This window comes from Coffea arabica, chromosome 3c, assembly GCF_036785885.1.
Source record: "Coffea arabica cultivar ET-39 chromosome 3c, Coffea Arabica ET-39 HiFi, whole genome shotgun sequence".
Lineage (NCBI taxonomy): Eukaryota > Viridiplantae > Streptophyta > Magnoliopsida > Gentianales > Rubiaceae > Coffea > Coffea arabica.
Genome location: NC_092314.1, coordinates 16,190,899 through 16,204,966, shown reverse-complemented (window position 1 = coordinate 16,204,966; position 14,068 = coordinate 16,190,899). Strand labels below are relative to the sequence as shown.

The window sequence follows — 14,068 nt, the reverse complement described above, 5'->3', positions numbered from 1 at the left end:
TTATCTTCTCAAGTTATACATTGAAATATCCATTCCCTACAAGGTTTCATTGGTATATTGATGCATATTCTTTTAGTTCAATAGTTCATTATAGAACTGCTTAATTTATATAATTGAAGTACTAAATTCATATTTTTATATTGCATATACATTTGGCCTTGTATCACCTATAAATAGGGGTATCACAACCTCATTTGCAACATTTAGGTCTATTGAATATACAAGTGAATAATAGAAATATTTTTCACTATTTGCTTGTGTCCATTCTACTCTATTCTCAGTTTATTTTTTTAGTTTCACAACAATATTTGAAATCAATACTCATTTAAGAGAAAAAACGTCATTTGAAATCAATATTCACATTTGTTTAAGAGAAAAAATGTTAGAAGATAAAAGTGCTTGTGCGAATAACTAGTTGTTACTGATAATATATTCACCATTCATAGGCCATTTTCAAAGTACATTAGAAACTCTTTCACCTATCAATTGCACTTCTCTAAGACCTTCGCTTCCTTGTTCTCACGCTGTCAGCTTCTTTGGAGTTCTGCAAGAATAAATCACCATCAGTAATCGTAGCAACATTCAGGTAAATTCCTTTTGGAATTTTGGTTATATTTGCAGTTTATAATTAGGTTTGTTGGTGGGCTTGCGTCAAGAGTTAATTGATTTTAGAATAATTTGTGGGATCTGTTTAGCTTATTTGGTTTTTTTTTGTTGGTTTCACTAATATGCACCCTTTAATCTTAGATTCCTTCTCATTTTGTCAAAGTGTTGAGTTTTTTTTTTTTTTTTGGTTTCTGGTGTTGTGGAGTTGAGAGTTCTTGATTGGCGAATTGACATTGATTGCAAATAGAAGGCGAAATTTGGAGTAAAAAGCATGGTTTTGTTAATCAGGTTTAGAGAATTAATAATGTTCCGGCTTTAATTGGAGGAAGAGATTTGTGGTTGTTTGAAACTTATCTTGCCATCTGTATTTGAGGTTTGTCATACTTTAAAACAAATTTTGATCCAGAAGGTGCTTTTTATTGAAAACTCCCAAGATATAGTTAATTGTGAAAATATTTTCAACTGATACATTTTTTTTTACCTAATTGATAACGTGATTGGTAATAATTGAAAAAACTAATTAAGGAATTCTACGGCCATTTCTTGCGATTTCTTTAACTAGTTTGCCTGATTTATTAAGCGTTTTGCTATTGTTGCACATTCAAAGAAGCTTGATTTTTGTTTTGTGGGTATTGCAAAAACTTCGATAAGATTGGTGCTTTTTTTGATGGGTTTCAAGATAATATGTACGAGTTAAAAGTTGAAGTGAAGGAAGATGCATGAGCATGATTTTCCTTCTCTCTCTCCCCCCAATCGAATGCCTAATTGTATTTTGCTTTGTGGTTATTACTGAACTAATAGTGATACAATACGTCTTTCATTTCTATGCTCGGATCTGTTATTGGTAACTGGACTTTATCTTGATATGTCCTCTTTTTCCTTCATTAGTCATGCTAACATTATATTCCACTTGTCCAAAAAAAAATTATATTCCACTTTATTATGTTTACCATACAAATAATATTGAACATTGCTACATGGAGAAATCTTACTACATTTTTTCTTGCACTGGCATTGCAATTCAAGGGGAGCTTTTGATTGGTTTTTTATTTGCTAGATTTTATTTTCATATTAGTGCGTCAGAGCTTTTTTTTTTTTTTAATCCTTTTACCAAGTTTTACAGTTTTTTTTTTAGTGTCCTCTTGAATGATTGTATTGTTGGTGGATTGGGTGATGCTGATGCTACATAAGAGCTGTTGATACGTTGATGAACTTGTTTGAAAATTCTTTAGGCGAGTAAGAAATAGCCAAACCACTAGACTAATGGCTCAGTGGCCACCAGGAAGGGGCTTAAGCCCCTCCTTGGACTGTAGGTGAGGGTTCAAACTTCACCTGTAGCGAAAAAAATCTAAGAGTTGTGCCATAGCACTCCCTTGGTCTAGTTGGGTCTGTATACCCACTAGCCCCCTATCACAGCCTCCTTAGGTTTCTCCTTCCCCTAGATTAGGATAGAGTAGGTTATATAAATGTATCGTTGCTGACAAAAAAAAAAAAAAGGTAAGAAATAGCTAGATGTTGGGGATGCAAACGCTAGTTTAATGAAGTTAATATGCAAGTTAAAAAGATGTAGGAAGAGATGGTTAGAAGAAATAGTTTTGTCACCAAAATATTATTATCATTGTAATAATTGCCCTACAAGGTGTACATCTAATTAATATTGAAGATGAGGTATGCATCTCCTTGGAATCCAAAATTTAGCTTGCTGTTGGGAGTCAAAACTTGGCGTCTCTTGGCAGGTGGAGAACTTGTCCGTGGCTATCCTCAATGGGCACTTTAGTTGTATTTAGGTTAATGTGCTTAGACCCGATAGACGTTCTGGTGAGGCTTCAAAGAACTGCATTAGTTAGACTTTGATGCCTTTCAAAGAGATTAGATTTCTTAGTGATTGTTTTGAAAGGCAATTTCTCAAAATGCTCGCACTTTCTCTTGCTCATGTTTTTGCACTACTATAAATGGTTTCTCTACAATAATAGGGAAATTGACACCTGCATGTTGGGCTGGTCATTAAAGCTAAAACAAAATTCGACGTCCTTTGCAACTACTCATTGAAGTTAGCAATTGTCTCCACTAGGGTGTTGTTAAGGTATCAGTTGGAGATTTTAACATAGAATTGTGCAAAATAACTTTCCAAACATTCTTTGGGATTTATAGAAGGGATACTTTCAGAAACCTCCCCGGACGTTTCAAGAAATATCACCTAACTCCCTTGAAATTTTCAAAATCTCGCTTAGCACTCTTGAAGTAATAGTGGGACCATATACCAACATCAAAGGTGATGAATTGTCAATAATACCCTTATATTTAAATTTCTTTAACAATTTCTATGCATACATATATTCCTATGTTTTATAGAATATATATATATATATAATTGAATTGCAAATGTCAATGAAATATTCAACGCATTTGGAGAAGAATAGCTACAAGTTTTTTTTTTCCTTTTTTGTGTTTCACAACTATATTTATCTATTTATTTATTTGTTTGTTCCTATTCATGTAGAGTGCGAGAGAAATGAAGTAATTGAATCTCCAGACTTTGTGGTTTTTCCAATTCTGACTTTTTCTTTTTATAAAAAAAATTGACATCGTTCACATCCATAAAAAAGTCAGTCTATTTTACATAAATTCTCTGTATGATATTGAAGTTAAATTTTATTTATTACTCAATGTGAGATTAAACATAATTAAAAGAAAAGCATGTTTGTTGTCTATAGGTTGGGCTTAGGTGAAGTTAAACTCAATCTCATCTATGCTCGATCAAAATAATTGGATAGAGTATTATTTGAAATATTATTTGGAATAATTACTGTAGTATTTTTTGTGATGTGATGTATGTGAGATAAAAAGATAATTGGAAATATAAAAAGGTGGGTTGAAAAATATGTTTATGATGCAAGCGAAATATTATTTAAAATATTTGTGCTATCCAAACGCTCCCAATATCAGATCAGATCAAATACTTTATATTGTTTAATACTTATACATGTTGAAGATAAACAAAATCATATAAAATAATTATTTTAATAATATATTTATCTTAAAGCATTACTCTTTTAATTAAATAATTTACAATTAATAAATTAATAAATATCTATGGTAAATGTATAAATTGAGCATTCTTATCTACATATTTTATGAAACGTTTTAAAAATCCGATCATATGCATAATTTTTCGACAGAATTCAAGCTAATGGCTTATACAGTCTCGGTCCGAAACTTATTTTGAAAAAAATGGGCCAAGATGAGGCCTTACATGTGTAAGTTTCGAATTAGTTAAGTTCGGATTAATAAGTGAAATTTTTTGCAGTTAAGTTCAGATTAGTCTCTCATTCTAAAGATCCTTAAAAACAAAATGTTCGCCCGATGGCGGAGCAATTTGATTACCTTAAACAATATTTTATTAAATTTTAGGACGACAAACTGTGAATATCAACTTGTTAATCACGACCCTGTTGTAGCTCATTGTCTTTGCAGTTTAGTCTCCAATTCTGCTTCTCAGATTCCCCGAGACCTCCAGATAATGAACAAGAATATCACACGTTTAATACGAAGTGGCCGGATTCAAGAAGCAAGAGTTTTGTTTGATGGACTAAGACTTAGAAATACAATCACATGGAATTCAATGATGAGTGGATATGTCCATAGGCGAGAAATTGCAAAAGCTCGAAAACTGTTTGATGAAATGCCTGAAAGGGATGTTGTCTCGTGGAATTTGATTATTTCGGGTTATATGGGGTGTCGGGGAAGTAGATATATGCAAGAAGCAAAATACCTGTTTGATCAAATGCCGGAGAGGGATGTTGTTTCGTGGAACACGATGATTAGTGGGTACGCGAAAAATGGTAGAATAGATGAAGCAATGAGGCTTTTTATGTGTATGCCTAAGAGGAATGTTGTTTCTTGGAATGCGATCGTTTCTGGGTTGCTGCAAAATGGTGATATGAAAAGGGCGGTTGAGTTCTTTGAGAGAATGCCTGACAGGGACGCCGCTTCTTTAAGTGTTCTTGTGTCTGGTTTAATACAGAATGAAGAGTTGGATGCTGCTGCACATGTTCTGTTCAAGTATGGGACGAGGGATAGTGGGAGTGAAGATTATCTTCAAGCTTATAACGTTTTGATTGCCGGGTACGGCCAAAAGGGAAGGGTGAACGATGCCCGGAAACTTTTTGATCAAATCCCAATTTATGCTGCCGATGATAATAGGAATGGAGTTAAAAGGTTTGAGAAAAATTTGGTGTCATGGAATTCTATGATCATGTGCTATGTGAAAACTGGAGATATCATTTCTGCCAGGGAGTTATTTGATAAGATGATTGAGCGTGATTCTGTTTCGTGGAATACCATGATTAGTGGCTATGTTCACGTACGAAATATGGAAGAAGCTTCAAGGCTTTTCTCTGAAATGCCACGCCCAGATGCATTATCATGGAATTCAATGATCTCAGGGTTCTCCGAGTCAGGAAACTTGGAACTTGCTCGTAATTTTTTTGAAAGGATGCCAGAGAAAAACAGGATATCTTGGAATGCAATTATTGCAGGAAGTGAGAAAAATGCAGATTATGATGGAGCCATCAAGCTTTTTATTGAGATGCAAGGAGCAGGAGAAAAACCTGATCGACACACATTATCTTCACTTCTTAGCATTTGTGCCGAGTCTGTGGCAGTGGATCTGGGAATGCAAATTCATCAGTTAGTAACAAAGATTGTTGTGCCTGATATTCCGTTAAATAACTCGCTTATTACAATGTATGCTAGATGCGGGGCAATATTTGAAGCAAGAACTATTTTTGATGAGATGCAATTTGAGAAAGATGTAATCTCTTGGAATGCTATGATTGGGGGATATGCATCTCATGGTTATGCACTGGAAGCTCTTGAACTATTTGACTTGATGAAGCAACAAAGAGTGAGACCTACTTACATTACATTCATTGCAGTTCTGAATGCATGTACTCATGCTGGTCTTGTTGATCAAGGCTGGTTGCATTTTGAGGCCATGATTAATGAATTTGGTATTGAACCAAGGGTTGAACACTTTGCCTCCATTGTGGACATGATGGGTCGTTTTGGAAATGTTGAGGAAGCCTTGAACATAATTTACGCAATGTCACTTGAACCTGATAAATCTGTCTGGGGTGCATTACTAAATGCCTGTAAGGTGCACAACAATGTGGAGATAGCACAAGTAGCAGCTGAAGCTTTGTTGAGGCTAGATCCAGAGGACTCTGGCCCATATGTTTTGCTGTATAACATGTTTGTTGATGTAGAGAGATGGGATGATGCAAATAAGGTCAGGGAGTTGATGGATAAAAGTAGAATTAGAAAGGAACCAGGTTACAGTAGATTGGATTCAGGCTGCTGATAATGTCAGAAACGTCATTTCATGTACAGAGTGGTTAAAAGGCAGACAACATTAGAACAAAGGTAATTGGGTTTATCACAAAATTAAATGTTCTCCAATTAGGCTCATTTTCTATAATTATTCACATAGCAACTTGAAAATCTGAGTGATTTTGGAACACTTTAATTGTAGAAATCATATTCTGTTATATTGTATGACATTCATCTTACTCTTGTTTTTCAGTCATCCTATACTATTTCCCACATAGTTCTTGTACTGTACCTTGTTAATCTATTAAACTTACAAGTTTTGTACTTAGAATCAATTTTCTCATTTTTTTTTTCTTGATTATGCTTTCCCCTTGATGTTTGTATAACTTAATGAATTGACATGCACAAGTTTATTAACTTTAGAATATTTGAGAAGCATAGGCACCCTTATATTGATATGTGATACTTCATGCTTTCAAACATTCAGCAACCATATATACAGCTACTCACTTATCATGTTCCCTTTTGGAGTTTCTGTTAAAATGCTTATTCCTTATTTCATGTTCACTTGTGGGATAAATTGTAAACTTAGATACTTGTTGAACTCTAAGCTTTCCAAAAGTCAAAAAGGTCTGTTTTGCAGGATTTTTTGGTATCTTCTTTCATCATGTCACTTGTTATTTGCCTTCCACTTATCCTTCAAGAAAGTGTAAAACATATCTGTTTATTAGGGACTTTCAAAGGCTTGGCCTAATATTTAGAATATTTATGATTTTCGTCAAATACCTTGGAAAGACCAGTAAAACTTGTAAAGTGTTGAACTTATATACGATGTCACGTAGTGACTCAAAAAAACTGTGAACTACTGTAGCCCCATGTTATGTTGTGATACTCATGTGAAGCTAAAGCTCCAGCAATGTTTTGATTAATAATTTACACTGCTACTTAGAAGTTTAAGTCTCAACTTAGCATGAAGGTTTTCACTCAACTTACTTTAACAGGTAAAAGAACTTGTCACATCATTAACTAAATAACAGATATAATCATCCAAGAACATAGAACATGGATTCTACTCATTCTCCATTAGAGAATAGATTTTTCTTTTTGTTTCATGAACTATTTATTAGTATCTTCTTTAATCTTTCTGTTCTACCCTTTAATATCTGATTCTTGTTCCCTTGCTGACCATAAGCTATTTTAGGAGTCCTCTTTATGTCCCTCTTCTTGCCTCCTCTTGTTAATCTTTCTAATTGTACAAACTTGATGCCTATGATCTGATTGATGACCAATTTAGTTCATTTATTATTGAATAGGCCTGATAATAATCATGAAATATTCCATTCTCAAGCACAGAGGTAGCAATCTCACAAGGTATGCACAATATTTATTTCTAATGTTTTAGTTATAAAGTACGTGTTCAAGTTCCAACATGTACATGTACACCTGCTCAATGTGTGGGCCACAATGGATCAAGTCAGTATAACAATTTAATTACAAGTTAGTCTCCCCTGCCACCTCACTGAACAACTCCCTTAGCTAATTCCACTAGGAGGTCTCTCTTTTCTCATGCTTCTGGCTGGTAATTTTCCCCTTTCTCTACAACCACTGGTCATTACTTCCTCCTTATTCTCTCCAGTCTCTGCTACCCTTGGTGTACTGTCCCCAACTCATACTCTTGCTCCCCTTTCCGAACACGCAAGGTAATTGTTGTAAGATAAGTAGTTTAGCTGTTTTATTTTTATTTTTTATTTTATCCTATACATATATAATATATTTAGCCTATAGTATAAGCGTGAAGGACCTCTAGCCACGTCAGATTTGGTCATCCGCCCATGTGTCATAAGGGGATTGGCTTCCTGATGACGTGGCAAGAGGAGATTGGTGGCAAGTTTGACCAAGAGTTTGTCCTAGGGCTTCTTGTCTTCTTTCCCTTCATTCTTCTCCGCTGCTTCGTTCCTCTCCCCTTCCTTTTTTCTTTTATTTTCTTTGTTCCTTTCTTCCCATTCTTGTTTTTCTTTTTTATATTTGGTACTTCCTTCTTCTCTGTCTTCCCTCCTGTTTCCCCTCCCTTTTTCCCTTTCTTCTCTTTTCTTTTTTGAGTTATATGATTCTAATTGATTTTTTTCCCTTGTCATTAGAATTGGTCTGGATTTGAAGCTATGAAACGCATGAGACACAGAAATCATCTTGATCGGTATGCTCCAATATTTCCCTAAATTTTTACACTGTCCTTCATTCAAAACAGAAAGCCATTTTTCCTGCTAGGATTTGTTAATCTTTTGATTAATAACCCAGAGGTTTGAAATACTATTCTTCCATCTCCTTCTTTGAGCCAAAAAAAAAAGGCTGCAGTAAAATCTCCATCTTAATCCATCCAAAAGCACCAAAAGTCGGAAGTATTTGTAAACCTAGAGATCCGGTGTTTGTTCTTTTCTTCTTGAGTATGCTTCTGAGTTTTGGTTCAACCTTCTCTTTTCCTTTTGCTGTAATGCAACGTTTCTCCATCATTTGCCATAGGAAATGACTTCAGAACCCTAACCCTAGATTTTAGTGTATACAGGTCTATTTTCTATTTCATCTATGTATATTTGTAGAGCCATGAAGTAACATATGAGTGAGCAATTGTACCAGAAAACTTGTTTATCGAAGCAGCTGATATAATGTGAAATGGGGGTTTTGTGAGGAAGAGCCTATCAAGGGAGAGAGGTTGTGAATTGGGTTAAATTTTGTTGCCTGGTCCCTTGATCACCATTTACATCAAGGTTCAGCTCTAAACACTACTCATGTTTACATTAAAGTGGAGTTAAAATTTTGTTGTGATTGCTTTAATGTACACTTTTAGAATTTACAATGTGTAGTAAGTCTTTAAGAAGAAGAGTGGTACATGTGATTTCTTTGACATATAGATTCTCATGCAGATGGTTAAGAAATTATCGAAAAGTGGACTATATTTCTCTGTTGAGTAAGCTAATTGTTAATAATCAAATCCTACTTTTTAAGATTTTTATTCTGCTAGGGGCCTATTGGCCCATCACTATTTGGTTTTCATGCAGTGATAGTTGACGGTTATTAGCATTTGTTTCCTACTGTATCTGTTAGACTAGGGGTCGGAGGAATGGATTAGGTTTACCATATTCTAACTTAATTATCCCCTCTTTTAGTTAGTAACTGGCTCTCCATATGGTTAGTTTATGATTATGAACCGTTGGTTGCCAAATTTCAGGTTACATAGCCAGAAAATGCTTTCAAATGAAACCATTTTGCATGATGGACCTCTGGATTCTTGGTTGAGATGGTGGTGTCTTTTGAAGGTCCATAACCAATGCCATGAGTAAGTATAATTTACAATAAAGGTCTGTGACTTTTGCTGCTTTATAAAGAGGCTGCTTTGTTTATTCTAAAAGTACTTGGACAAAAATTTATATGAAAAATGAAGCTACTATATACATAGACCAAACTATCAAAGTTGTCTATCAAAGTGCGTTCATCTTATTTTCTACTCTTGAAGTTGCAGACATAGAAGTTTTATAACAAACTGGTTTGTTAATTTGCATGCTACTCGTCTTATTTAGGAGATCCTCCTTTAAAGAAATTTTGAAAGTCAGTCTCTGCCAAGCCTTCTTCATATAGCTATGAACTAAATCTTGGAGTGGAGAACTATAAATCTCTCTCCAAATATTCTGTTTTTTTATCAAGAAAAGTTTCATGTCTCAATATTCTGCAAAACTAATTTTGTCATTTCACCTATTTATTATGAATTCCTTGACTATGGTGACTTTTGATTGATTTTCTGAATTTTATTTTTTTGATTCTTGGCTGATAGCAGTCGGAATTTTGGAGTCAATTTTATCCTTGACCATGATTTTTTACTTTTCCAGGTCTGTTGTTTTGTTTCTCAGAGATCTGGTATTTATAAAGTTCATGTTATGTTCTAAAAATTTTCTCCGTTAAGCCATTTTTTTCAGTTTGCTGCAGTCAAGAAAAGAAAATATTAACTAGATTTGGCCATGTGGTATGGGTACTGTATAACTCCACTTTCTCTTTTTATCTTTCTCCTCCACTGTCTCGTGATCTCCTAGAAATTCCATATCCATATAGTACTACTATATTTTTTTCCTTCTTCGGAACCCTTTTTTGGTTTCTACAGATCCATTTTTCCTGGTTACAAGATGAGGAATTGAGATATACAACCAAGGGATGGTTTTTATCCCGCTTTTTTTTTGGGAGTGGTGCACGATTCACCTCACAAGGTCATATACATATCTATACTTATTGTCCCCTTTTTCTAATGAGCTTCCTTTCGATTGATCAGCATCAAAGGGAAAAATACATCTAGATATTACCTGAAATACACTTATATGCAAACCCTATCTGGCTAGAAAATAGAAAAATCAATTCCAAGTGCAGTACATAAGTCCCGATTGGCCTTTATGCGAGCTACTCTATTCCATTCTGTTATGACTGCTCTGATGTCCGCAAGTGCATAATGAAGCACTCCATCATCAGGATTGATGATATTGGACCGGTAAATCTGACTAAACTCAAGCTTTTCTTTTCTTTCATGGTGACTTCTCAGATTAAGAAACTTGATTGCAGATTTAGAAAGCTTTAATTATGTATTGTATGTGAAATTTGGTGAATTTGCAAAACTTTTTATTATGTAGTCTCTCATTTGGGGTTTTTATTTCTCATGGCTGTCGGCCTTATAAAATTTGACAATGGCCTGGAAAATGTTAATATAGAGGTACTAAATTTGTCTTTAAGATTTAATTGTGAGTTGCCATATCTGTCTTTGTAAACATTTGGCTGCTATTTGTGCCATTGGGTCACATTAGGTCAAATGTAAGTGGGCATTTTTGGTTGGGAACCACAGTGTACACATTTTTAGGAACTATGTTAACAAAATGGCACTTCTCACATGTGCAGAAACATCTCATCAGAGGTTGTTTTCATTAGGTGGAAATCAAAATGTTGATATTTTGGATAGTTAATTTTAGTGTAAATTTTTGTTTGTTTGAATGGTGTTATTTTCATCGACCTTGCTATATTATGCATGGAAGTGGTAATTGGGTTTATGGATCTAGCAAATTCAATGTTTAATTTGTTTTGAATCCAATGTTTAATTTGTTTTGTTCTCTAATTTGTGGGGAATTTTATTAGATTCATTTACTAATCATGAAGGAAAAAAGCTGCCATAGTTGTCGCCATCTTTTAGCCCATAGTGGTCCTTAAGGTATTAGTTTTTTGTGCAATTTTTGTGGTGATTGAATTTTAAGGTGTTGGCTTATCCTCTATGATTCTCTATTCCATTATATAGGCGAATCAGCTCTGGGTATAACTATTACATAGCTGATAAAGAATTGAATAATAAATCTTGTATTCCCGCATTTTTTCCACTATTTGGACATTTGGAACGTCAGGCGCCTAACAATATAATAGTTAAAATTTATGTGATATGCTTTAAGAACGGAATCAGTAGTTAATATATATGATGATCAGGTTCTTATGCTTGTTCAATTTAATTTTGGCGTTCCTTTCCTTAAGTGAGATCCTTCTTTGTCTTATGACGCATTTTCACATGGTGGATGATGGCTAATCATCAACCTTCTGCTTGTCGAGAATTAGAAATCTTTTTGTTTCAGTTGACTTTAGTGTCTCTCCTCAATTTTTGAAGATAAACTAATTATAGCTTTTTGTAAGGGTAAAACTTTACTACAATGTATGCTTTCTTAATAATAGCCATCAATGGCTCTCAAATTTTTGAAGATCAACTAATTATAGCCAACAGAGATAGCATGTTCAAGCACTTGAATGTTCTCTTTAACGTGTGCAACCGGCACCTATACTTTTCAAGGGATTGTTCGCTCCCTGAACATAGAAAATAATTTAGTAATTTAGGCTGCAATTGTCTTTTGCTTCACTCAACTTGATTCTTCTTGAAGATCTGTATGCAAATTCATTTTTTTTTCTAATTTGTAGGTTCTGAAGGTGCTTTCAGCCTATTCCACATCAGATTCTGCTAATCCGAACTAACCTGTCAAGCCTTCCATCCCTTTCTGGATCTGCTATTTCATTAGTTTCAATTCTGCAGGTTTGTTCTTTCCATTGCTTGTTTAGTAATTTTCAAGATGTATAATCAAAGTGGATTTTGATAATTTGTTGTAAAACAATCTTCAGACTTTATCTGGTTCTGCTATTTAATGTTTGGCTGAGCTTTCCCTTTTCATGATAACATGTAGCTGGCCTAATTACCTTCACACAAGCATAACTGTTTCTACTACATTTCCCTTCACTTAAATTGCTTTTGTAATTGTCAAGCATTTTTAGTTTCAAATATCAATAAGAAATTGATATCAGCACCAGTAGCTATACAACACAATATGTCTTAGAGAAGGTGTAATCTTAGCTTACAATGAATGATCACCGCTTCATTTCAATTTATATGTATGTTACAGGTATTTGTATTGAACAGTGCAGGGGCATTACGGCTTCATTTCTTTACTGATTTAAGAATGAGCAACTTCTTCAAATGATAAAGGGCCAACTGAGAATTCAAAGTTCTGAGAAAGGTGGTTTTCCCGCCCCCCCCCCCCCCCCCCCCCCCCCCCCCCCCCAAAACCACAAAAATTTCAAACTTACAATATTCAGAGTAAAGAAGAGTAAATAGAACGTTAAGGTTGAACTGACCATTCATCTAATCATTCTTCAAAATTTTTTCCCTTCTTCAATAAGCTGTCTTGGGTGTCTAATCATTAATTTTTTCCCCTTGATATCAACTGCATTGAATTAATCCAAAAGATTCAGAAGTATGTGAAGATACTTTTGTATGCTTCCCCAACTCAGCAAAATCGCTCACATACCTGTCAAAACAGGACTGCAACTGACTATGCATGGATCTTTATTTGACATTTTTTGATTCTTGATTCACCAAGTTTTATGACTTTAAGGTTCTCTCTGATGTTTACAAGTTATTGATAGTCTAGAATCATTCTACTTATGGCCAATTAGAAATACTTTTTTCCCTTTTTGTCAATCTGTTCAATTGGCACGGGTGTGGGTTTTGTCTTACTAAATAGATTTTCTCTTTATACTGCATGTACATGCATTCCATTATTCGTTTGAATATGCTGTAAACGAAATTTATTGATGTTAAATGTCCTTTTCCTTTTCTAGGAACTGACGACTCGCTTTGTAGTTTTTATCAAGAAAAAAGAAACTTATTGTCGTTAAATGTCTTTTTCAGGAACTGCCAATTTGCTTTGTGGTTTTTATTCAAGAAATGCTTCTCGAGTCATAGGAATCCCAGTAGCATGTCTACAATTATTGTCTAATATACTTAGCCTACCATCTGCATGATAAATGCAAGATCCAGGTTGAAATCTGTCAAGGGGGCTGGACTTACCGACTGACTCACTCTTTTTAAGGTTCACAAGGAATTGTTGGAAATTTGGGATGATCTACACCCTATCAAATTACATTTCAGTCATCGTTCTGGAGATGGCATTCGTGATGGCAGTTATTGCCTCAAGTCATTCTTAGGCACCCAGAGTTAAATTTAATTGAAGTTCGAGTGAAGCAAGTTTTCTGAACCACATGATGTTCTTGATACACACCAAAGTAGCTGACAGGAGATGATTGTGCTCATGGAAATTTTAGATTCCGGTTGGGAGAGTAGCAGAGGGTTCTATTAATGTAATTCTGAATACAACTCTAAACATGGTTATTTATTTAAGGAGCCATGTATTGGTAGATAAGTAGATTACCATGAATGAAAGTGTTTTAGCGACCTTTAAGAGGGTTATATAATTTCTACTCCAATGTTCATCATGTTCTCTCTTTACCTTTTTCTAAACTGATAATGTTTACAATTGACTCATAATAATATGTCATTATTTTGTTATAATTATTGCCATGTTCTTTCAATATGTATTCATACCACAAACGTTTTTTAATAGCTAATTATGAATACGACTTGCAATAATTTATAAAATTTTTAACTATATGTTTCTTTATTAATATAAGTGGGCTTGACTCAATATACTTGGCTAATATGATATTTTGAACATCAAGTTATCTAAGTCATTACTACTAATTATGAATTATCTATTTTGTTTTCAAAAAAAAAATACAA

General features: G+C 34.3%; 1 protein-coding gene across 29 annotated transcripts; it reads left to right on the top strand.

The window, feature by feature from the left end:
* Positions 1-219: 219 nt before the first annotated feature.
* LOC113734796 (pentatricopeptide repeat-containing protein At1g62260, mitochondrial) lies at positions 220-13,764 on the top strand. 29 transcript variants are annotated; one of them, XM_072082404.1, is made up of 8 exons: positions 3,029-6,030; positions 7,251-7,308; positions 8,076-8,131; positions 9,161-9,268; positions 10,085-10,187; positions 11,917-12,028; positions 12,393-12,506; positions 13,181-13,764. In XM_072082404.1, exon 1 carries the CDS (start codon positions 3,959-3,961, stop codon positions 5,966-5,968), a length of 2,010 nt encoding a protein of 669 aa, XP_071938505.1. In that variant the 5' UTR covers positions 3,029-3,958; the 3' UTR covers positions 5,969-6,030; positions 7,251-7,308; positions 8,076-8,131; positions 9,161-9,268; positions 10,085-10,187; positions 11,917-12,028; positions 12,393-12,506; positions 13,181-13,764. The 29 variants fall into 29 exon arrangements, 28 of the variants coding, with proteins under 28 accessions (XP_071938510.1, XP_071938509.1, XP_071938499.1 ...); XM_072082400.1 differs by adding exons at positions 7,574-7,637; positions 8,569-8,699 and having other exon boundaries at positions 9,161-12,028; XM_072082409.1 differs by adding an exon at positions 220-586 and having other exon boundaries at positions 4,081-6,030; positions 9,161-12,028.
* Positions 13,765-14,068: the final 304 nt, after the last annotated feature.

Coding starts and splice junctions, on each gene's coding strand:
- LOC113734796 (XM_072082402.1), top strand. CDS start 3,959: ATGTTCGCCCGATGGCGGAGCAATTTGATTACCTTAAACAATATTTTA.